The sequence below is a fragment of the Sminthopsis crassicaudata genome, chromosome 1, assembly GCF_048593235.1.
Source record: "Sminthopsis crassicaudata isolate SCR6 chromosome 1, ASM4859323v1, whole genome shotgun sequence".
Classification (NCBI taxonomy): domain Eukaryota; kingdom Metazoa; phylum Chordata; class Mammalia; order Dasyuromorphia; family Dasyuridae; genus Sminthopsis; species Sminthopsis crassicaudata.
Genome location: NC_133617.1, coordinates 419712517 through 419738452, shown reverse-complemented (window position 1 = coordinate 419738452; position 25936 = coordinate 419712517). Strand labels below are relative to the sequence as shown.

The following is a 25936-nucleotide window of genomic DNA, read 5'->3' as shown; positions in this document are numbered from 1 at the left end:
TTCTTCAACAACAATACTATATGATGATCATTTCTGATGGACGTGGTTCTCTTCAACAATGAGTGATTCAGACCAGTTCCAGTGGTCTTCTGATGAAGAAAACCACCTGCACCCAGAGAGAGGATTGTGGGAACTGAGTGTGGTTCACAACATACCATTCTCACTCTTTTTGTTGTTTGCTTGCATTTGATTTTACTTCTTGTTTTTAACTGGTTTAATTGGATTTTTATTATGTGGCATGATAATTATATAAATATGTATGCATATATTGGATTTAACATATATTTCTACCATGTTTAACATGTATTGGCCTACTTGCCATCTAGGGGAGGGTATGGGGGAGAATTGGAACACAAGGTTTTGCAAGGGCTAATGTTTAAGAATTGTCCACGCATATGTTTTGAAAAATAAAAAGCTTTAATAAAAAAAAACAAAAAACAAAAAACAAAAAAAACTCCTTGACTTTAAAGGTGCTTGGGTATGGTCAAAGGAAGCAGGAATAGTCTTTGGCAGCAGTCAAATAAGGCATCCCAGGCTCAGAACCTCCAAGATCTCTGGAATGTCCTCATGAAATACCAGAGACAGTCCTGAAGATACAATACTCTGAACCTCAAAGATCAAGGGGCAAACCCAGGATAGGGGATCAGAGTATGAACTCAGATGACCTGTGGAGAAGACCAAGCATTGCAGGGGTTAGAGTTTGGCCCTGAAGCAAAGCCTTAATTCCAGAACTAAAGATAGAGAGAGAAAAAAATCAAAGAAAATACCAATGAGTATTACTACAAATTAAAGCTTGTGTATCATTCAGGCCTTGACAGTAATGGTATCAGGAGATCCTGAGGTGGGAAATGGGAGATAAGGAATAAGGAAAAAATAACAACTATGCACACACACACAAAAAAAAGAAAGCAAAACGTGATCCTTTAAGAAAGAAAAAATGGATTTTTTTTATGGAATAGAAGAGTTCCAAGCATTTCTGATAAAAAGTCAGAAGCTGAGAAAGAAGTTCGAAATACAAACTTAAAGGTGAATGAATACTTGGAAGAAATGAAGCAAGAGCTTAAAAATGAAATAAAACCTCTGGTGGAAAGACCTAAAAAAAGAAAGCATAACTATCCATGCAATGCCTTATCTGAGTGCTGCCACAGATTGTTCTATTTTTTCAATCTTTTGATATAGCAGTAATATTTCTTGCTGATTTGTGGAGCCACTGATTTCTGTTGGTTTGTTCTAGTTTTCAAGGAGTGTGCTACATCAAAGATTGAAAAATATTAGACATGAAAAAAACAAAACAAAAACAAACAAAAAAAAAACAAAAACACTTGTTTAATCTTAATGTATGCATGTACCACTTGTTGGAAGAAAACTTTTAAAGCACCATCTTTCTCTCTCTTTTTTTAAATAGTATTTTATTTTTTCCAAATACATATAGTTTTCAACATTTGTTTTTGTAAAAAAAAAAAAAAAAATAGAAGAAATGTAAGACATCTGACATAAGAAGTAATTGACCAATAAAACAGATCAAGAATGAAACCATAATTTTTTAAAAAGACTAGACATTAAATTTCAAGAAATCATAAATGAAAACTGCTCAGATCTATTAGAATGAGAGAGCAAAGTAAATATAGAAAGAATCTACTGATCACCTTTTTAAAGAAACTCTAAAAGGAAAAGTCCCAGGACTGTCATAGTCAAAATCCAGAGCTACAAGTGAAAGAAAAATTATTAACAGAATTTAGAAAGAAGCAATTCAAGTATTAAGGAAGCAAAAGACAGCTTCTACTATAAATTAGAGGAGATCCTGAAATATAATATTCTAACATCCATTGTATGATCCTGTAAGCCAATCTATGTTGGTAAAAGCCACAGCTGCTTTACTGAGGTTTGAGAGAGAAGCAAAAGTTTCCTTGAAGATTCCTCCTTTTGCTCTCAAATTTGACTACAAAGATGATGGGGGTCAAGAGAATGATTGGATCCAAATGTTCTTGAGGAAAGCAGGACTCTCAATTATCAGTAATGGGGAGAGGTTGTGGATTGTCCTTTGTTTTCAAAGAGGACCGAAGACTTCACGGAATGATGTTTTGATTTGCAAGTGAATTGGATTTAAGTGAAGTTGAATTGCACAAAATGACCCAACTACCTTTGGTGGGGAGAGGTGCTTTGAAAAAATGGGAGCAGTGCTTGGGAGCTGGGAATATCGGTAGCCAGAGAAGAAATCACTGACTTCTGCAGAAGACTTCTTTAGTACTTTAAGGAATAGTTCAAAAAAGAACAGATTTTATACAAGAGTGGACCAAGCACACTTCCTAATTAGAGATATAAAGAAACTATGTCCCAGTCTTCTTTGTAATCCTCTCCTTAATAATTTCTGAGTGGGATGGTGATTGATCTGGGACTCAAAGGTTTAGAAATCCATTTCCTTAACTTCAGCTGCACTCAAATAAGGTAATCTGTCTTCTTTCTGTGCACTTTTTTTTCTTAGTGATCTCATCATCTTCCATAGGTTCAATTATCTTTATGCAAATGACTCCCGGAATGATATATCCCTAACTAGTCTAATCCTGAGTGCTAATCCTGTATTACAAACTACTTACTAAGCCTTCTAAAATGGATATCCCACTAACATCTCAAATTCAAAATATGCAAAACAGAATTTATTAACTTTCCATCCCGAAATTTACCTGGCCCCAAGTCACCTGCTGCTCAGATCCTACTGGGTACCAAAGAGGCCAGCAGCAGCAGCTGCCTTAAGATGCCTTTTCCTCTTCCTTTCTGTCAATGCCATCATCTTTTTCTCCCTTTCCAAATGGAAAGTGGTTCCCCCTGCCAGTACCAAATCCTCACCCTCATGGGAAGGAACTGAGATCTACTATTCCATTCTGACCTTTTAGTCCAACTCTCTCTTCCCTAAAATCATGGACTGAGCCTTCTAGTTCTTTCCACCTGACTTGCTCTAGGTAGATGTAGCTACTTAAATTGTTTGGATGAGCAGGGAATCATCAATTACAATATTTCAGATAAGATTAAATATAAATACTGACTTTTAATGCACTCAAAAAACCCTGGACCTTGCTAATAAAACCTGAGAACCTTTCCATCCACTCTACAGATAAACGTCTATATATCACCTCTTTCAATTAGAATGGATGCTCAAAAAGAGAAGCAACTGTTTGTATCCTCAGTGCTAAGTACAGTTCTTAGTATACAGTAAGCATTTAATATATACTTTTCATTCATTCATTTGCTGATTCTAATTTCTCCATTTTTGTAAAAAGTAACATTATCCAGATTTGCTACTTTAAAGTCATCTTCAACTCTTCCTTCTTATTTATCGAACCCCTCACCTTCATCCAATTAATTACCAAGTCTTTCTCCAAATACTTTTCCTATCCTTTTCCTCCTCTTCAGTTATTTAATAACTTTAGGCCTGAATTATATCTCATATGGACTACTGCAACAGCCTTCTAATATGTCTCCTTGCCTCCAGTTGGTCCCTTTTTCAATCTATCCTCTATGCACTTACACAGCTAGACAGTCTTAAAGCAGAGTGTTATTCCTCAGGCAGAGTGACCTGTTATTCCTCTGCTCAGAAAGATGTGTAAAGCCCGTTATAATCCAGCTCCAGGTTACCTTTCCAGAGTGACTGTCCATTACTTCTGTACTTTATATTCTAGTCACCCTGCCTTTTTGCTCTCCATCTCTTTTCTCTGTGATTTTGGATAAGCTGTCTGTCTTCTCATGACTGAAATTTCCCAACTCTATATAAGTCTGATTCAGAACTCAGTTCAAGGACTACCTCCTACACAAGGTTTTTCCTAATCTTCTAGTTCCTAGGGTCTCTCCATTATGTTTCATTGACTTTGATATTTTTTATCTATCTATCTATCTATCTATCTATCTATCTATCTATCTATCTATCTATCTATACATACACATGTTGTTCTCCTCATAAATATAAGCTCCTTGAGGATATTGAATGGGACCAGGTGAAGATTTCTCAAAAGTCTATGAGATGGAGCGGATTAGACCTTAGGCCTAAGTTTCAGGAAGTTACATGACCTATAGGAAGCAGATAGCATTGTTAGTCTTTGGGCAATGGTTACTTCCTTTTCAGTCCATCCAATGAACCCAAGTCTTTTGCTGTTTAACCTCTTCACCATTTCCAGCTGGCCAGACCAGGCATAGTGCTGGGAAATGGGAGCTGAAGGGCTCTGGGTTGCTCAGCTGGCGTGCTTGGTTGGGCCTCTCCTTGCAAGGACCGAATAAACGTTTCCTGTTTGTGCCTGAAGATGCCTCTGAGTAGTCACTTTGGAGAAGGGGGTCTGGCACCCCTCCCACACAGCTTAAGGGGGCCCGTCCAGGGTCTGTAGCTTCCCAGGGAGACGTCTGGGATCCTGATTCAAGGCAGGTGCCAGGTTGGGTTTCCTCTGACAGTCCTTGAGATCAGACCCTCAGCCTCCCTCTCTGTGGAATATGGGCCTGAAAAGAGGCCCCTAGATACAACTAGGAGTACAAGTCTCTGAAAAAAAAGCCCAAGAGCAAGTGGTCAGTCAGTCAGAGCAAGTGGTGTACTCATGAACCAGGGCTAAAGGGGAAAGATCAGTCCAGAGATTGGAGCTGCTCTACTCAGAGCAAAGCCTGTGTCCTTGGGCAGTCCTCAGGTGGAAGGGACCTTGGGATCAGGCTTGGTGATCCAAGGGAAGGGGTGCTGCCTCGTAAGCCAGAAGGATGTCCTGATAAATGGCACAGAGCAGGGGTGCTCATCCAGCAGCAAGCTGGATGAGGGTGACTCCTCTAGGCCTGAGGATCTGAGTCAAAAGGTCAGTTCTATGTATTGAAGGAACTCAAGCCATGAGATTGGAGCTGCTCTCCCAGAGAGAAAGGGGAAGGAGCAGTCCAAACCAAATCTTTGGAGCAAAAGTGCACTTGATGAGATACTGCTGTCCTTCGTGGGGAAGGGACAGTCCTCTTCCATGTCATTTTTGTCTGTATTTGTGTCTTTGTGCAGAATGTCTGTTCTGTGAGCTAGATTTAGTGACCTGGAAAGATTTGAAATGCAACCAGCAGGAAGAAAAACTTCTATGCTGAAATTAGAATGCTGGGAAAGATTTCTTAACATCTCTGATTTCCATCTTAAAAAGGGAAAAAAATCCTAACTTTTTCCTGTGGATCCCAGTTCTGGCCAAGCAGGGGACTACAGGAAAAAAGTTAGCTAATTTGTGAGAGCAATGATTGGGGAGTTTGGCAATTGGTCATTTCAAGATTGCAAAAGTGCTTACCATAAAACAAATGCTATTAAGAGTGCTAACTTTATTGCATTTAATTGCTTCATATTTGATAACTTTATATGGGTCTTTAGATATGACCAACATATACCACCAGTGTTGAGATAAATGAATTTTGTGTGTGTGTAAAGTAATTTGGAAGCAAATTCAATTAAATTAAAGCCTCCACGAGGAGGATAGTGCATGGGATAAAGGGACACATAAGAGAAGAGGTGAGGAGTGAAAGAGAAAATATGCTCAATCAGTTCAGTGAAATGGGTTATTTGAGATATAATAGTAAAAACAGTTTTATGTAAATTGTAATCTCTTTGCAGTGACTGTATTAACAGAAGATTTAAGAGTTTGTAAACTTGGGAAAAACAGAAAATTGGCTGCTTTTAAAACCTGGCAGCAAACAGCCTAGTTCACAAATCTTTTCTGATTCACAGAGGAAAAACAAAACAAACAAACAAACAAACAAACAAAAAAACTATCTGGATTTTTCTGGTTTATAAAAAAACTATCTGGTTTAAAAAAAAAAAAACTATCTGGTTTATCTGGATCAGGTTTGCATTTTAAAAACCTACAGACCTGAGCGTATACAGCTCTGAATGGGGGACGTAAAAACAAATAAAGAAAGCTAATGTCAATCAAAGAAAGTAGTAAACAGACAGGAAGTAATAGAGTCTTTTTCTGGAATTCCTCTTAAATTGTAAATTTGTTAAGTTTCTTAAAACTTGTAAGATTGTTATCACTGGGCAATAACTTGTTTGAGTTACATAGGTCGAAATGAAGGAATGAGTTTACTGATAATCTACAACTTTGTTTAGAAGAAACAACTTCTAATGATTGGCTTTTACATCAGGAATGTAGAGCTTAAGGTCACTTCCTTAAATATCAAGATGAGTTGTAAGTTTTATATCACTATTAAATGGTAGGTGCTAGAATTGAAAATTGTGAACTTTTTTTTACTTTAAGTACAAGATCTTAGAAATTTATGTACAAATATCAAAATATTACTACTGGAAATTTAAATCTGTATTTGATTTGAAGTTAAAAAAATAGGTTATTGAAACAAAGTTCTGAGAACTTACCTTAAGGGGAGAGGTCAATGTTTGTATTTTCTAATTGGATGATGTTGTTTTCTAAAATGTATATTGGGTAATTTGTAAAAGTTACAAGCTATGCTTAAAAATTTTTGTCAGCTCTGCTGGACATGTGTATAAGCTTTATGAAATTTGGTCCAAAGTTATTTAAATATTAGCTATATTGTGAATCTTAAAGCTTTTTTTTTAAGGTGACTTTAAAAACAAGAGACAAGAAAGATTGATTTGCAAAAGCAATTGATAGTTTGAATGGAACATCTAGTTAGAATATCACAAGGTAAAGTGCTGATTTTTAAAATAACTTTTTAATTGGTGTGTAAGTTAAAATTAGAAATGACTATAAATTACATGAGATTCCTATCCATTTTTGGGATAGGCTATGTTATGTTTATTTGGCTATCACTTATGAAGATTGTGAAATTGCTAATTAAGTAGGGATTACTGTCATAATTTTGAAACCTAAAATTGTTAAGGATTATTGATTTGATAGGTTGTTAGAGAAAAGAGAGAGAGACGTGATGTTAGAAAGAGGGAAAGAGAGAAGAGACAGGAGATGTGAGGGCACAAGGAAAGCAGACTTCAGTCCCTACTCTGTGAACTTGTTGGGTTTGGAAAAAGCATGGTTCTGAATGTAGAGTTCTATCATAGGTAGATGTCTTATCTGGGTAAGAACTAGGAGGACAACTTAAGTCTCTGCTCAAGGTAGGATCCTTCTGACTCAGTTTCCCAGTTCTGTTTCATTGTTTCTCACCTGGTTTTTGTTTGGGATTTTAGTATCTAAAATTTAGGATTGAAAACTGTATACTAGTTATTTGCATGAAAATAAAGTCATTTTTGATGCCATATCAAAGATTCAACTGCTTAGCAACGCAAGAAACTGTTAAGAGTTTTGTTATAACTGCAACTTATTTCTAAGGTCTCCATCTGTCTTCAGCAAATTATTTAATATTTATTTAAAAGCATAATGGTCTCCTTGCTTAATGAATATGATAACAAATATGATCCATAGCTTTCTTTAAGTACCCAGAGCAGAATTTTAACTTGATATCCCTGTATTAGTTTTGACTGTGTTTTGCAGACACATTTGATAAGTTATGCACAATTGTTTATAAGATTTTTTTTGTTTGTTTGTTTTTATATAGACCTGAAACCTCTGATTGGTGAAACTTGCTATTAAGATGAAATCTCTTGGGACTGTAACTAATATTGTTTTGAGTTTCGAATTTGGATATGCTTGCCTGATGGATTATTAAGTCAGTAACCCATCATTTGGAAGGAATATCTTCCTGAATTGCTGTCATAGGTGAACATCTTATCTGGGCAAGAACTGGGAGGACACCCTTAGCCTCTGCTCAAGGTCGGCTCTTTCTGACTCAGTTACCTCGTTGTATTTCTCTGTTTTCTTTGATTATTTCTGAGTCTAGCTATGGAGTAGAATTGTTATTGCATAACTGCTTGTCAAACAGAGTTAAGGATGCTTTAGCCTGTCATGTATGTGCTCTCAGGCTGAGGCCTTGAAGGATCAGATTTGACACTATTATAATCATATCTCTGCTTTTTCCTCTTATAACAAATTTCTATAATCAGACTGAGGGGTCAGAAGAAGCCATGAGCACAATACAAGTATGTAGATGATATCTTGATCTACAGCTCAGCCCTGGAGGTTTCTGTGGCTGCTGACATAAAACCCTTAACTTTCTACATGGGAGAGTTTCTTTGTCTGAAGACCTACTTTGCCTATCAGTCTATTTAAATGGGCCCCTTCTCACCTCCCTTTAGCTCCTTGCCAGAGGAAGCAAACCTTGAAAGCTAAATTGACTTCTCTCCCACCTTAGCCCTATCTAAAGCCTTTCACTCTACATATTGATAAAAGGTGGGGCCAGGTCCTGGATCCCAGAATCCTTGCTTACTTCTCAAAGAAACTTGGTGTCTTTGGGGTGATCCACCCAAAGCCTTAGAGCAGTGGCTTCCATAGCCCTTCTAATTGAATAAGTTCCTAAGCTCATCCTGGGCCAATTGTTGGAGATTCTGGCTCCCCACCAGGTTTGGAGCATTTTTGCCTGTATCAGAGCTTTAGAATTGTGGAAGGAAATGACAGTGAATATCTATATTGATTTCAAATAAGTTTTTTCATGTTTTGCATGCTCACAGGGGTTATATGTAAAGAAAGGGAATTTTTGACAGCCAAACATTCCCCCATTAAGTATAAGGGAAACAATTACCACAAGCTGGATCTAGAAAGGTTTCTGTTATGTTTTGTAAAGGAAGAAGGATTCCCTTAAGGCCAAGGGAAATGGGCAGCTGAATCTAAGCCTATGTGGCTGTCTGTTTGTTCCTGATCATGGCATCTTTAATTCCCCAACTCCTGACTCCTTCATTCCCTCATCTAGCTCCCAGGGCAAGTAAATTCTGAAAACACTGTTAAACCCTCCTCTCCTGAAACTTACCCAGAGGTAAGATTTTATATATATATATGTCCACTTGCAGGGGCTTCAAGCTGCTTTTGGTTTTGCTAACACCTGTACTAATTGGGTAAAAGCCTTTCCTTATAAGACTGACAAGGCCCTAAAGTTTATGCTAAAGTAGATCATACTCACTTAAGGCCACAATGTTCTATTCATTGCCCCATCTCCTTTGAGGAAACAGGAGCAGGGATTTGGGGAAAACATTCTTTAGTATTTTTCCAGGAAAAACTGTTTGGATGAGAGGCATTCATGATACTTCATCAGCCCCGCAACCTCCCTGGGATTCCTGGTGACTGTCCCTAGTAATCTCTATATTAACTCCACTTTGGTTTATTCTTTTTCTTTTTTTTTTTCTGCTATGTTGTTATTGTTTATTATAAGAACCAACAGGATTGTTGAAAGCTATTGTTACACATCTATCAATTTGCAGCTACATAAATAAAATATAGTTGATTCTCACTTCTTAAACAGAACTTATTAAAAAAGTTGTACTCACAATCAGATTTTTAAAGGCCAGCTTATAGTTTTACTCAAACATTGATACGGTATTTGTTATAGTTCATATGAGGTACAAATATCAGTTTTTATATAATATTTATATTTTTAACATTTATTAAATACCTATAATTACATAATAATGTATAGCTCATAGTTAGGCAGTTGGAATTATGTATTTTATTACAATCAGAAAAGTTAACTTTCTCTACAAGTAAAAAATACTTCTCTGAAAAAGTTTATTTCAGTTTAGTTTTGATTTAAAATTATTGGATATAAGTTTAAAATGCAAACTGCCAAGAGTCAGTGAGGAAAATAAATGAATAGTAAAGAATGTTAATGAAACACCATATTGTTATAAGTCTTAGCAAGTTTAATTATGAGCTAAAGAAAAGATATTACTCAGGAGAAATGTTTCCCATTCATTAAAGTAAGTTGCTTTGAGGTTATTAAGTTTCATAAATACAAGGTAAGATATAATTTTTAAGAGGTCATATTTGACAAAAACCAGCATGCATTCTAAAGATAAAAAAATGTGAAATGATGTCAGATTTACACAAATCTACTTTGTACTAAACACAAGACGACTGGAGAAGAAAGCTACAATTTTTTTCTTCTCTTTTTCTGGGGCTGAGGTTAAGTGACTTGCCCAGGGTCACACAGCTAGGAAGTGTTACGTATCTGAGATCAAATTTGAACTCGGTCCTCCTGAATTCAAGGCTGGTGCTCTATCTACTGCGCCACCTAGCTGCCCCAGAAAGCTACAATTATCTATTGGAAATTTAACAAAAGAATGGCTAAATAATGTAGAATTCTCCTAGGAATTATGATAACACATTTCTTCAATACTTTAAAAAAGATAGTACAGTTCCATAAATAAACTCTTGGTTCTTCAAAGGCTATTTAAAAGTACAGAACATTCTAAAGTTTAACAAAAGGACATTTAACACGTAAACCAGTGGTCCTCAAACTTTTTAAATAGGGGGGCAGTTCACTGTCCTTCAGATGTTGGAGGGCCGGATTATAGTAAAAACAAAAACTCACACTCTGTCTCCTCCCCTCAATCCATTTGCCATAACCCAGCGGGTGGCATAAATGTCCTCTGCAGGCTGCATCTAGCCTGTGGGCCATAGTTTGAGAACCCCTGATATAAACAATCAGAACTATCTTATCTTTTGCTCATATTTAGTCCTTGCATTTTTAATATACTTTTGAGAGTTTTTTTTCCAGACTGTAAGCCACAAAATTCCAACTACTTGGTCACACTAAAATCACCCGAGACCTGATTCTGACACTAAGCTCTGGACCCTACTGATGCTACCTACAAGTCACTTTTCTCCCCTCTCAGTCAGGACCCCACTGGACAGGCTCCACGCCCCATGTCAACCTGAAGCAGTTCCAGAAGATGAGACCTTAGTCCTTTTGGACCAATGAGTCTGATTTCAGACTGTTTGAGGTGGAAAGGATATGACAATGGTCCTGAGGCCCCTGGGGCCCCGACAGTAGTAGTACTATGGCCACCAGAAGCCAGTCTGTTGATCTGTGATAACAGGGTTTCCAAGACAAATGATGGGAGTTGGTGGAAGTGGGGTCTCTGATTCCTGCTCATTGTTATAAGCAGCAATGTCCTGTCCCTGCCCGCTTATGCACTTAATCACTAGAGTAGTTCAAGATTTCTTGGCTAAAGTGGTCTCAATAAAAGCTTCCACTGAAGTGCAGGTGTTGGTTTTGAATGGTAGAGGGTGGGTTACAGTTAGTACTGAAGAAGGACCAGCCTGAAGGCCTAAATAATGAGGATGTCCTAGTGGAAAGAATATATCAGGACTGGTGTAAGAAATCTTCAAACGTATGAAAAAAAGGGAGCAGTGAATGAAGTGAAGGTTTCTCAAAAAGTCTGAGAGGGAGGGGGTCAGACCCTAGGCCTAAGTCACATGATCCCTATTCTCAGGGGTCTGTAGGGCACAAAAGGTCAGACCTTCAGTTTAAGCTTCAAGAAGTTACATGACCCACAGGAAGCAGACAGTATTGCTGACCATTGGTCGATGGTTAATTCCTTTTCAGTCCATCCAACGAATCCAAGTCTTTTGTTATTTACTCAATTTACCATTTTCAGCTTACTACCACATGCCTCTCCTTTCAAGGACCAAATAAATGCTTTCTGTTTGTATCTAAAATGCTTCTGAGTAGTCAATTTGGGTGAGGGATCTAGTATTCACCCCACACAGAAGGAACAGTTTCATCTGTTTTTGTATCTCCATGCTTATCATGGTGCCTGGAAAATAATAATGCTTGTTGATTGATGGATCAATGGCTCCTAACATCTTGTAGGACCCAGTCACCCACATAACCAGTCCTACAGGCTAAAGTCCAGGTTTTTCAACAATCACTTCAAATTACCATAAAGCAGTGTGTGCTTACCGCATATTCAAATTTTTCATTGAATTCTTTGTTGTTCGCTTGCAAATGCCTCTCTTGTTCTGTAAAGGAGAAAAAAAATGAATGAACAGAATATTCATCTTTAGAAGAAGCGCTAGGCTGCTAGGTTCCTTATCTTTTTAACAAAAGATTCTCAGGTATAAATATAATTTTTCTCTCCCTTAACTTCTCAATATCAAGAGTCATTGATCTAGTACACAAATTACCAATAAGAAAGCTAAAACTTCCAAGTGTTCATGTCTTCACAATGAGAAAGACAGTAAAGTCAAAAAAGCTGAATTTCCTAAGGGATTCTTCTACTTACTTAACATCTCTCACATCCTACCTCACAGAATTAGCAGTAGATACTGACATTTTTATGGAACAGATCGACTTTTTGGATTTGGGATTTCTGTACCTTCACACGGCAAAATTTCTAAGGCTGTTAATTTTCCAAAAGTTTATGTTAAACCCAACTTTTATGAACTTATCAGGACACAAGACCTGGCAACTACCTCTGCTGCCTTAGGAGTCATAGCTACTGAAGATCAAGAGAAGAAAGTTCTTCCCTACCAAAGTTTTTGGTATTATCAAATGGTTCAAGACCAAAAATAGATATAACTTTAACAATGAAAAGAACATTAAACCTGCATTATCACCTGCTTTGCTTTTGTACCCTAACCTGACTGGGGAGTTCTATCTGACCTATAGCTAAACCATTTATATGTTGTCTCCTCCTATTAGAATGAGTTTCTTAAGGGAAGGGACAGTTTTTCTTTTCTATTTTTATCCTCAGCTCTTCATATAGTGTTTGACACATAGTAATTTTCATTTATTCCTTCATAGAGAAGAGCTCACAAAAAAAAAGTCTAATCCAGACACTTATTATTTATATACATGTCACCAACTATGCCCAGAGGATTTTCAAATTGCATGTATCCTTTGATCCAATAGTGTATTTACTGGGCTTATATCCCAAAGAGATCTTAAAGGAGGAAAAAGGACCCACATGTGCAAAAATGTTTGTGGCAGCCCTTTTCATAGTGGCCAGAAACTGGAAGCAGAGTGGATGCCCATCAGTTGGAGAATGGCTAAGTTATGGTATATGAATGTTACGGAATATCATTTTTCTATAAGAAATGACCAGCAGGATGATTTTAGAGAGGCTTAGAGAGACTTACATGAACTGATTCTAAGTGAAATGAGCAGAAACAAGAGAATGTTGTACACAGCAACAAGATTATATGTGATGATTAACTATGATGGACTCTTTTTCAACAATAAGATAATTCAAGACATTTACAATAGACTTGTGATGGAAAGAGCCAGAGAGAGAACTATGGAGGCTGACTATGGATCACCTTACTTTTGTTATTTGTTTGCTTTTTTTTCCATTTTTTTCTTTCTTTCATCTTTTGATCTGGTTTTTCTTGCACAGTATGGTGAATACAGAATATAGAAGAATTGCACACGTACGAGAGGGAGGAAGGGAGAAAAAGTTGAAGCACAAGGTTTTGCAAAAGTGAATGTTGAAAACTCTTTCAACTCTAAGATACAACTACAAATTTCTCAGACTGGCTAAGATGACAGGGAAAAGATAATGATAAATGTTGGAGACTTTGTGGGAAAACTGGAAACCCAATGCATTGCTGGTGGAATTGTGAATTGATCCAAACATTCTGGAGAGCAATATGGAACTATGTCCAAATGGCTATCAAACTGTGCATATCTGGGGCAGCTAGGTGGTGCAGTGGATAGGGCACCAGCCTTGAATTCAGGAGGACCCGAGTTCAAATCTGGTCTCAGACACTTAACACTTTCTAGCTGTGTGACCCTGGGCAAGTCACTTAACCCCAGCCTCAGAAAAACAAACAAACAAAAAAAAAAAACTGTGCATATCCTTTTGTCTAGCAGTGTCTCTATTGGGCCTGTTTCCCAAAAAAGATTATAAAAAAGGGAAAAGATCCTACATATGTAAAAATGTTTGTAGCAGTCCTTTTTGTAATGTCAAGGAACTGGAAACTGAGTGGGTGCTCATCCCGACTTATTATTTATATACATGCCACCAACTATGCTCAAAGGATTTTCAAACTGCATATATGCTTTGATCCAATGATGTATCTATTGCTCATCAGTTGGAGAATGGCTGAATAAATATGGTGTATAAATATTATGGAATATTATTGTTAATGATCAGCAGGACGATTTCAGAGAGGCCTGGAGACACTTATGTGAACTGATGCTGAGTGAAGTGAGTAGAAACAAAAAAATGTTGTACACAATAACAACAAGATTATGCGATGATCCATTCTGATAGACATGGCTCTTTTCAACAGCGAGGTGAACTCACTGCTGGTTCCAATGGTCTTATGATGTAGAAAGTCATCTGCACCTAGAGGGGAACCTGGGGGGATTGAGTGTGGATCAAAACATAGTATTTTCATTTTTCTGTTTTTTATTTGCTTGCATTTTGTTTTCTTTGTCATTTTTTTTTCCTTTTTGATCTGATTTTTGTGTGGCATAATTGCGGAAATATGTATAGAAGAACTGCACATGTTTAACATATATTGGATTACTTGCTGTCTATGGGAGGGGGTAGGGGGAAGAGAAAAAATTTTGGAACACAAGGTTTTGCAAGGATGAATGTTGACAACTATCTATGCATATGTTTTAAAAATAAAAAAGCTTTATAAAAAAGATTAAGAAAAAGAAAACTGTTGTTGCATGTAAACTGTAAGCTGCTTGAGAGCAGAGCAAGAGAGTTTATGCATGAAGAAGGGACCTGCAGGCCATCTAATTCAACCCATATCAACCCAAAAGGAATGCCCACAAGTGATTTCTCCCTTAGGGATCTCCAAAGTGGGAGAATATATTACCTCTTGAGATAATCTGTCCCACTTCTGAACAGTTCAATTTAAGAAGTTTTTTCCTAACTTCTAGATTAAATGTATCTCTTCACAACTTTCACCTGTTGTTCTATTTAGCCCTCTATGGCCAAAAAGAAAAAGTCTAATCCTTTCTTCACATGACAGCTCAGATACTTGAAGAAAACTACCATGTTCCCTCTCAATCTTTTCTCTTTCCCCTTCAGATTTTTGTAACAGTATTCTTTCCTTGTTCTTTGCCTCCTTCTATCTCCGCTACTTATCCTTTTGCCATGCCCGATTGTAACACCAAGGGCCTTTTCTCTGTACTCTCTTAGTCTCAATGTATGGTGCCTGCAATACTCTCCCTTCTAACCACCCCCATTTAGAATTTTGGCCTTCTCGAAAGCCTCAACTCAAGTAATACCTTCTGTATCTGGCATTTCCTAGTCCCCCCAATGCCAGCAGCAACCTCTCTAAGATTACCATTTAGTTATTCTGCATGAATATACCTGTTTTTTAATAATACATGCTATTTACTCTGTTAGAATGTAGGTTCCTTTGATGTTAATCTGTCTTTGCTTATTTTCCAATACTTAGTATAATGTTTGGTGCATGGTAAACGCTTAATAAATGTTCATTAATTCATCAACCAATCCCAGTCAAATTCACATTGAGCCATTAATAACTTTTCTTCTCAATCTAATTAATTCTGAATTCATTTAATTTTTGTTAAATGAAGGAATCTTTTCCTGACTGTTCATAGGTCCACTGACATTTCTAAAGACGAGTATAAGCAAATAAAATTAATAATGAAGTTAACTGAGATACAACATTGTTGCATTGTGTATGGTTAGTCAAAAATAGTTTATGAAATATGATAACTAAACCCAAGTATTTCTGGAGTCAGTTGGCAAAACTGTAAGGGATTTTGAGAGAGCAAATGAGTATTAAATAATCAAAGAGATAATGCGTCATGTCCTACTAGAACCTCCCAAGTAAAGAGATATTGAAATTCCTGCTAAACAAAATCAGATGGTGAAGAGGATTTTAAAAGGAAAAAAGAGATTGCATTTTATTTTTTAATTTAATAGTATTTTATTTTCCCAAATACATGCAAATACAGTTTTCAACATTCCCCTTTGCAAAACCTTGTGTTCCAAATTTTTCTCCCTCTGTACCCCCAGAACAAGAAGCAATTCAACATAGACTAAAACATGTGCAATTCTTCTAAACCTATTTCCACATTTATCATGCTGCACAAGAAAAATCAGATCAAAAAGGAAAAATAAGAAAAAAAAAAAAAACCAAACCAAAACAAGCAAGCAAACAACAACAAAAGTGAAAATACTATGTTGTGATCCACATTCAGTCCCCATAATGCTCTCTCTGGATGCAGATGGTTCCCTTCATTACAAATCTATTGGAATTCTATTGGATCATCTTACTGTTGAAAAGAGCCAAGTCCAACATAGTGATCATTGCATAATTTTGTTGTTACTGTGTACAATGTCCATTTGATTCTGTTTACTTCTTCACTTAATACCAGTTCATGTAAGTGTTTCCAAGCTTTCCTGAAACCTGCTTGCTCATCATTTATTACAGAACAATTATATTCCATTAAAGTCATATACCATAACATATCTAGCCATTCCCCACTCAGTTTCCAGTCCCTTGCAAAAAACAAATACAAAAAGGCTTCTACAAACATTTTTATTTTTCAAAATACATGCAAAGATAGTTTTCAACATTCACACATTTTTTATTATTAAAGCTTTTTGTTTTCAAAACATATGCATATTTTCAACATTCACCCTTGCAAAAACCCCCATGTTCAAAATTTTTTTCCCTTCCCTTCCCTTCCCCCTACCCTTTACCTTAGACAGCTAGTAATACAATATATAACACAAAATTTAAAGTCAAGAAATAGATTAGAATATGAGCAAACAACCAAAATAACAAAAAGAACTTGGCCATTAAAAACTACTACAACGACAGGGAAATACAAAACATATTTAATAAAATTAGAGGACTTTCAAGCATTTCTAACTGAAAAGAAAATTTTACATACAAACATAAGACTCAAGAGAAGCATTAAAAAGGCAAACATGAAAGGCAAATCATAAGGGATTCAATAATGCTGAACTAATTACATTTCTTTTTCTTTTTCTTTTTGCCAAGGCAATTGGGGTTAAGTGACTTCCCCAAGTACTCAGGACTGGTACTCTATCCACTGCGCCACCTAGCTGCCCCAGAACTGGTTGCATTTCTATGTGTGAAAATGACATAAGAATTTTATCATTGGGGCAGTTAGAAGTAATCTACATAAACAGATACCTATAAAGGCATAGGTATGAGTCATTTATATTGGTATGATCTTGGGGAAAAAAGGGGTGCACTAGGAAAAAGAGGAAGTGAGAGGTAGAATGGGGAAAATTTTCTCACATAAAAGAGACATGCAAGAAAAAAATTTTATAGTGGAGAGGAAAATTTAGGAGTAGGATGGTGGGCAATGCTTGAATTAAACTCAGTCTCTTTGGAATTGGTTCAAAGAAGGTACAATCCACACACTCATTTGGGTATAGAAATTTGCTTACCCCATCATCAAAGAGGAAAGAGAGGGAATAAGGGGGAGGGAGAAAGAGATGATCAAGGGAAAGGCAGATTAAGAGTAGCAGTAGCCAGAGGTAAAACAGACTTTTGAAGAGGGACAGGATAAAAAGGAAGAGAAGAATAAACAGAAGAAAATGGGATAGGAAGAAATAATATTAATAATGTCCCTCACTTTCTTTTCCCTATTCACCACCCCATTCCCTCACCTTAGATACTATACTTTTTATGGCTGCCTACCTTTCCTAGCCCTAGTTAGGGCTCAAGTGGTAGGAGGTCCACTTTCATCATCTTCAAATACTTGGGAGGAATAATTATAAATCATAGAAAAGTTTAGAAAGAAAAATATATTAAGTAGGTTATTTTTTGCTTGTCATGCTGTCATAGTAATAATAACAGTAAAACATATTTTAAAGTGACCTCCTGGGTAAAATTTGACCTCCCAAATGCACATAATCTTCAAAAAAGAATGTCCTATATAAATTAATAGTAAGTTATTTTGTCTGATAAATATCCCATTATAATTTAACTAATTGGCTTGTAAATCAATCTCTTGTGAGTCTTGTGTAAAGTGATTTCATAGAAACTTATTATACTTGTTTGAATTGATCAAATACAATTTCTGATCAGAAAAAACGAGAACAGAATTTGATGATAAGGTGAAATCAGTGTAGGCATCTATCCATATCATTTTACCATCTCTTATTGAAAATATCTCCCCTTACCTTCAATCTTTCCCTAAGCTACAGCAAAACTGCCAAATTAAAGGAAATTTTTTGGAAAACAGAATGAATGCCTTCAGTTCTTCTCCCTTTCCCACCAACAAATAATCACAAACTTGGAGAGAGTATTTAATTTAAATTGTTCCTTAGTCTTATTTTCCTAGGTCATATAATGATAACTTCTTAAGTTTTTTCACCTAGACTCATCGATTTTGGTAGCCCTTTTCTAACAGATGTTCATTAATCCTTTCACAGTTCCCTTAGATAGGATCTTACCAATTTAGAAAAACTTATACTTTCTCATTCTTGAATATTATTATACTACTGTTATTAAATCCCAGGATCAAATTCAGTTCATTCCCCACACTGCTGATTTATAATCAGCCTATGATCCCCTGCAATTCTGGGATCTTTGTCTGTCATAGTTGTACTTCATCTACTTCTTTCACTTTTGATTTATATAGTTTGGTCCCTAAATATATTTACAAAGTATTTATCTAATTTCCAATGGTTGTTTGGAATTGTTTCTTCAGGTTTTAGCAACTTCACATACAGACTTTTGAGATGCTCATTTGGAACTATATCACTATAAAAAAATCATATATGCCCTTAGGCCCAAGGTTTTACTTGGTAAGTTGCTAAAGGTACTTTATAATTCTAAAATCTTCTGTGCATCCAGCTCAAAGCACTGTGATACAACATTTGTTTAATTTTGAAAAGTAGTATAACAAGTTTCTGACTTTTAGATAAACAAAATAGGGATAAAGGAGATTGGACATATGCCACCCTATCTTGCATAGACCTCCTTGGCTTCCAATAGCTTTTGACAAGAATCAGTCAATACTGCTAGTAATCAACTGCATGTGAATTAAAATCAGGCCATGTGCCAAATTCTCTATCCTTGACCAGTTTTCCCTAGCTTCTGAGTAATAATGTTATGGATGGGTAGATGTAAACAAATAACATAATGAATCTAGTGTTTCTTCTTTACCTATAGGGCTCTCCCCTCTGAGATAGAAAGGAACTTTTATGACTATGTAGAGTTTATTCATTATCTAGATGTTGGCAATCTGACCAGCATTTGCTTAGTCTTGACATTCTCTCAATTACTTAGATTTTAGCCCTTTTTGCAAGTTACTTATCCCTCCTAAGTTTCATTTTCTTTATCTATAAAAATAAGTGGACTGAACTATTTCTAAGATATTTCTATCTCTGAGATTCTATAATTATGATTTTCATGATAAGGACTCTCTAGTTTCTTTCAAGTCTATAAGTACCTTTCTATGTTTTCTGAGAAACTCAATTTTGCAATTGAAAAATCTAAGTCAAGATAAGACTGGAGGTGATAGGGTTGTGTACATTATATGTTATATGTTAGACACAGAATGGAGGACTAGGGAAGGAGAAGATAAGGAGAAGGCAATTTGCTTTCTCATTATTTAAGCAAAAATATTAACCTGTAGTTTTTTTTCTATAATATGGGGTTCTATTGGATGCTACCATTCTCAGAAAGATATTATCTTTGGGTATTTTGCTTTTATCCTAATCTCTCCACAAATTCACCGGGTTCTTTAAAGCTGAATCAAATATGAACATAAAGAAAACAATTTATTTCAAAGAATAAGAGTATATACAGAAATGAATTCTGGACAGGGCATTCTTGAGGGAATGCAAGCCTACACTTGGAAAATCAAAATTTTTCTAAGACCAAACTTCAATTTTCTTCTTTTTTTAAATCCTTGATAACTCCTTTAAAATCTGGTGAGGATATTTCCTTCTAATAAGGCACTCTTTAAACTAGCTTATGTAAAAGGATTTTTCTTTTTTACTTCAAAAACAATTACACTGCATATTTCTTTTCCCTTTACAGAAACTGCTAACACAATCTTTCTATCAGGAATTTAGACATCTTAATTAAGACATCTTAATATAATTTTTAACTACCCTGTTATTTTCCTCTCCTACTTGTGGAAGATGAGCAGTTAATATCACTAATGTCACATTGACAATAAATAAACTGATTAATTCTGATACCTCAATTAGATAGTTATTAAATATGAATTATTCTACTCTCTGAAAAAGCTCATTTCACATAACCTTATCTTCAAGATCCAGAACAAAATGAATCCTACAGATCTATATGGATTAGAGCATCTTCATAACTACTGATTTTTCACAGTAATGAACATGTGCATATGGCATTTCTGCATAACTGTGAAATTTTACCAGGAATAATGTCACAGACTTTAAATTATACTTGCTGATATTTGGGCAAGGACACCATCTACCTATTGATGTGTGCTTTGGAAGATACCTAAGAAGATGATATATAACAAGTACATTATTGTTAGGATTCTTACAAGGTGCTAAGTCACTGGAATGGATAGAGACACTAATTATCTAGCATAGTTGATCTGATCCTACAAGGAGATGTTATGGGCCAGAACTTGAAACAAGGTACTGGGTGTAATTGAGGAGACAATGGTTAAATCTAATTTAGCATTGATTTAATCCTACATCAAATAATGGTTTGCTAGTGATGAAAAGATTGGTGTACACTCAGTGTGCAGCATATAAGCAAGAAGCTCTCAGGGCCAAAGAGAACTTGAGGAGGATTTCGGGAGATTCAGAGTCAAGATTCATTCCAATTTCCATTTTTGTGCTGGCTGGAGACATTGGGAGGATGAGAGGCTGAAGCTGGCTGGAGGCTGAAGGACAAATGTTTGGATTGGGAGACATTTGGAGGGAACTCTTGGAACCAAGGAGAAAGACCTCTACTAAAGCTAACCGACCCCAAGAAGAGAGACAAGACTTTGAAGGACACAATAAAGGATTTGGACTTTAATTCCTGGTTGTATTTGGGGTTATTGAACCAAACTGAAACTAAGGCTGCCTCCAGAAGTTCCCTAAGAAATCTGCTCCCAGAGAATGATTACAATTTAGAGAAAAGAACATTACACATTATCTCTCAGCTGAACAAGTAGATGAAAAAAAAATTATCAATTAGCCATGACTTCAGTTTAAAAGCATCCCTAAGAACACAAACAGTATGGTGTTCAAGTTCACTGTCATGAATTACAACAAAGAAACAAACTTTTACTCAACAACAATCATCTTGGTGTTCAGGAAACAAACAAATTAGAAGTGAAGGAAAAGTACTCTACAAAAAGTACTTATAAGAGGTTGGGCCCGCTTTGATAGAGACCCCAGAGAATGATAGAGTCTCTGCAAAGACTTTAGTAACCAATTACTGCAATGGGTGAACAATCCAAGAGTCCAAGAAGTGATAGTAAATTTGCTAAGCCAACTGAGAAAGACTACCTATCAATCATAGAGAAATTGAATCAGATAATAGCTCTTAGTGATATATTTATTTATATCTGTCCTGTCTACAAGATATTATAAACCTGAGGAGTTTCCAGGGGCTCTTGTGGGACAGGGAGTAAAGTGTAACTAACTCAGTTTGAAAGAATAGGTGAGGGAAGGAGCCTTGTCATATCATAGGCCTGTAAACAGGCCTAAGAGTTAGGGGGAAAAAATCAGATGGGGTTCTTTCTTTGGAACAGAAGAAAAACAACAAATTGGGCTGCAGCAGATCAGAAAAAGCATCCTTTCTCAGATGGATACCAAGTTAGTTAACCCAGGAAGCTTCTGCTTGAATCTAAATTGAAGTAAAGGATTCATTTAGTTTTATTTATTTATTTATTTTTGGCTCTGTAACTTAAAAATTCTGTAGCCTATATATTTATTCCTCCAAAATTCCTTTGTCGGTCTTAAAAATAAATCTGACCTGTGACTCAAATATACTGTTTCATGAGTAGAGAAAAGAAATGGAAAAACTTTCCCCCCTATTTTTAAAATTCTGGTCCATATAAAATAGGCATTTTGAGGTACAGAACAGGAAAAAAAGGATTTCCCATGAAACTGCAGATCTCAGTTATATCTAGTTTGCTTTTTAATAAATTCAAACTTCAGCTTTCAAAGCTGTTCTGTTACTCGTACTTCTTTCTGGCATTAAAAAAAAGACACTTGACTTTTTCTTCCCACCTCAATCTCTTTCTCTTTTCCTTCCTTCTTCTTTCCTATCTTAACCTTTTCTTCCCTTTACTCTACCATACTATAACCTCATTGTAAAAAAGAAAAACAAAGCTGCTGCAACAAATACAGTCAAGCAAAACAAATTCTCTCATTGGTCATGTCCAAAAAATATATGTATTATTTTGCATATTGATTTCATCTTTCCTCATTAATTCTCTGGAAATATACAGATTAAAAGTTCTCAAGTTTCCCAAAGGAGTTTTTCTTTATAATGTTGTCATCGTATAAAATATTTTACTGGTTCTACTCACTTTACTCTGTATCATTTCATAGTTTTCCCAGATTTCTTAATTTTTTTTTGCTTTTTTTTAATTAAAGTTTTTTTATTTACAAAACATATGCATGGTTAATTTTCAACATTGACCCTTGCAAAATCTTTTGTTCTAAAATTTCCCCTTCTTCCCATCCTCTCCCCTAGTTGGCAGGTAGTCCAATACATGTTAAATGTGTTTTCTTTACGTATGTGTGCAAGGATGTTTTATGTTCTATTTTCCTTTGTCCAGTTCAGGAGAAAGTAATGTTCATGGGATGCTCATTTTTCCCTCAGTCCTTTCTCCATGTTTGCATGCTCTTCATCCTACACATTTTTATAATATTATTATATCTTTTCTTCATAAATCTCACATTCTTCATATTTTCTCCTAGAGGAAAAGACCATCAAAAAAAACAAACAAAAAAAAAAACCTAGCAACCTCAGACCCTCTGTTTTACTCTATGTTCTGTGAATACACTGGGGCTGTTTCCTCTCCCTCATTAGCATGAAAACAATTTATTCTAACAAGTCTTTCAAACTGATCAAATGTCCGTACTTTTTTATGCCCCTCTTGTTCTACTTTTGCATTTTAAAGTGCCTACCTACTCAGTTGTGGCCTTTTCATCAGGAAAGTTGGAATTTCTCTTAATTAATTAACGATTCATTTCCCCACTTTGGATTATATGAGGTTTTGCCACATAGGATTATTCTTGGTTGTACTTTTATCTGTTGCCTTTTGGAATGCCACACTTCAAGTTCTCTTTTTCTTTATTATAAGCAGCTAAAAAGTCTTCTGTGATCCTGGTTGTGGCTCCCTACTACTTGAAGTTTTTCTTTTTGGCTATTTGCCTGGAAACTCTGGATCTTAACTATGACATTCCTAAGAGTTTTCATTTTGAGGTTTCTTTACAGATGTAATGGTGAATTCTATTTCATTTTGTCCTCTTATTTGAAAAGAGCTAGACAGTTTTTATTTATAATTTCTTGAAATATGACATCCAATATGTTTTTTCTCATGATTTTCATGTAATGCTATGATTTTATTTTATTTTTCATCTTTCCCTGTTTTGTTTTCCAGGTCAATTGTTTGCATTTTCTTCTGTTTTGTTTTTTTTTTTTTTTCCTTGAATTTAAAAAATTTTTGCTTTGATATTTCTTGCTGTCTCATGGAGTCAATATTTTCTGTCTATTTTATTCTGATGTTCATAGATTTTCAATTCATCTATTCTAAGATGTTAATTGCTGCTATTATTTTTTCCTATTTAATCATTAAATTTTATGTCTCGCATTTCATCTCTTCCAAGTGTTCTTGTAGTAAGGAAATTTCTTTCTCTAAGGCCCTACTTGGATTCTTGCATATTTATTCTTTTCTTCTGAGATTCTACCCTGAGCTCTCATTCCAAAGTAATGCTTCACTGTGATCTGTATTTTCTTTTACTTATTCTCCTATCTTCAACCTCAGTTTCTGTACTAGTGGCTTACCAGACAAACTCCATTCCTATACTCCTGGAGGGTATGAGTAGGTACTTGATTTTGCATTTGGTAGATAAGACTAGGCTCTGCCTTTTGGGAGAACTGTTTGGTCTTACATCTCGCTGTGGTCCACTTCTAAGCTACCTGGATGCTGAATCGGGATAGGGTTACCCAAATGTTTGGCTATACAGTCTGCCCCATTGTGGTTCTAGCTTGGTCTGTGTTAAATGCTGGTCTGTCCTTGACTGCTGTTGTGGCACCATACTGTTTCACACTTCCCCTTCTACAGACCTGTTTTTCTCTGCTCCATGCTTCTTTTTGTTCATTCCTGCAGTTGATAGAGTATATAGATGAATTTTTTTGGTTTTCCTTTTATTATTGTTACTTCTAATGCTTTTTAGCACTTTACTGGAGTGTTTTATGATCCTAATATGCCACCATTTTCCTATAATTCTTTAGGCTTATTCTTTAAGAAGATATTTTTGGCATCTGCATCAACTATGGATTGGAGAAACAAGAGCTTGGAAGGAGGAATAGGAATTAGTAAGCAATTACAATACTCTCTGGTAGCTATGAAGAATAATGAGGGTATAAATTAGCACAGTGGTCATAGCTATTTTCCTTAATTCATGAACTCAAGGCAGAGGCAATAAGTGTGCCTCTCTCATGCCATTATAAACTGGGAGTATGTTTACTTGAGAAATATTCCCATCCACATCAACAATCTGAGTGGGATGAAGAGAAATTATATTATGTTTTATATATGTATATGTTACGGGCACAACATGCTAGTGGTTGCTGGGTGTTATGGGAGCCACCTGCTAGTGGCTGCTAGGGATCTAATTCTGATCAGCAGATGAATCCCTTCATGTGAGAGGATGATAACAATACAGGAGACTCGAGAGGCAGGTGCATTGCCTGACCTCTCTCCTCTTCCCTCTTGCCTCCAATTATTTCATTCCCAATTCACAGGGAACATCTGTGTCAATAAAGGCTGATTTGCAATTCCTTCAAGTGTGTGATTCATAGCTGTGGGGCCTTTCAGGAGAACTAACCTACCCCTTACTTAGGCATGACCCTCAACATATATGTGTGTGTGTGTGTATGTATGTATTCCATGTTACAGAAACTATGTGATTATATAAATTATATAAATGTTTAAATCTGCGGGTATTAAAAAGACCTGACAAAATGAAATAGTGGTTGGTGAAAGTGAGTCAGAAATATAAATGGTGAATTTCATACTTTAATATTTGGTTATTATGTCTTCTTTTCAACTGAATTGGAACTTGAGAGCAAGGGGGAAAATGCTATGCACAGTGAGACATTATATTGAGTATTAGAAAAATTGCTTGGGCTTGTTAAGATTGTTACTCTGCTAGAAGGCATCTAACCAGAGAGTGGTAAAGGCAGACCTAGAAAAGATATTAAGTAGATCCAGTACCTTTTGGGTAGATCAGATAATACATTCTAATGATTAAAATGTTTTAAATGGATTTTACCTATGACACTGTACATACAAGCCAATACTTCAAATGAATACCACACAAATTTTTCTCCCTACATGCATGTACGTATATGTGTATATATAGACATACACATGTACAACATATATATACACACAAAATGTGACATATACAATTAATCGTATATATACAAATATGCCTACACATATATTAAAGTGCAGTAAGTAACAAGGCAAACAATTAAAAGCATAAAGCATTTGTTAAAACAAACAAGAAACTTCCCTTCTTAAGGAACATACTTCAAGAAAAAGACCAATAAAACACTCTTACCAACTTTTGTCTGTTTTTTAAATGGTACTTTTAATAGCGGCATTCCAGACACTTGCATGAAATTTCTGTATTGAGAATAGAAAAACATCCAAATTAGAATTCTTTATGAAGACATTGTTCAATTACATTTGTGCTTAAGAAACTTAATACCAGACCCCTAAAACAGAATGTAGTATACCTTAGAGTAATACACCCTAATGTTTAAAAAGTATTAGTATCTTATTCGTTATAGGTCTATATTGTGTTTAAATAGAATAGAATGTTAATGTTTAGAAGTATATACTTAGAGAATTAGGAAAACTTAAGGATCTCTTCCACATTAACAAAAGGTTAATTAATCTCTTTTGATTTAGATCATGATAAATTAAGTGACAC

At 35.7% G+C, this 25936-nt stretch overlaps 1 protein-coding gene across 2 annotated transcripts in view; it reads right to left on the bottom strand.

The window, feature by feature from the left end:
• LOC141550070 (phospholipid-transporting ATPase FetA-like) overlaps positions 1-25936 on the bottom strand; it is a 131326-nt gene that overhangs the window by 85085 nt on the left and 20305 nt on the right. For both annotated transcript variants that reach the window (XM_074280286.1, XM_074280287.1), the window contains exons 2-3: positions 25562-25626; positions 11749-11807 (exon numbers count right to left, since the gene is read on the bottom strand). In XM_074280286.1, coding sequence (XP_074136387.1) covers positions 11749-11807; positions 25562-25619 — 117 coding nt within the window. In that variant the 5' untranslated portion in view covers positions 25620-25626. The remainder of the gene's footprint in view (positions 1-11748; positions 11808-25561; positions 25627-25936) is intronic.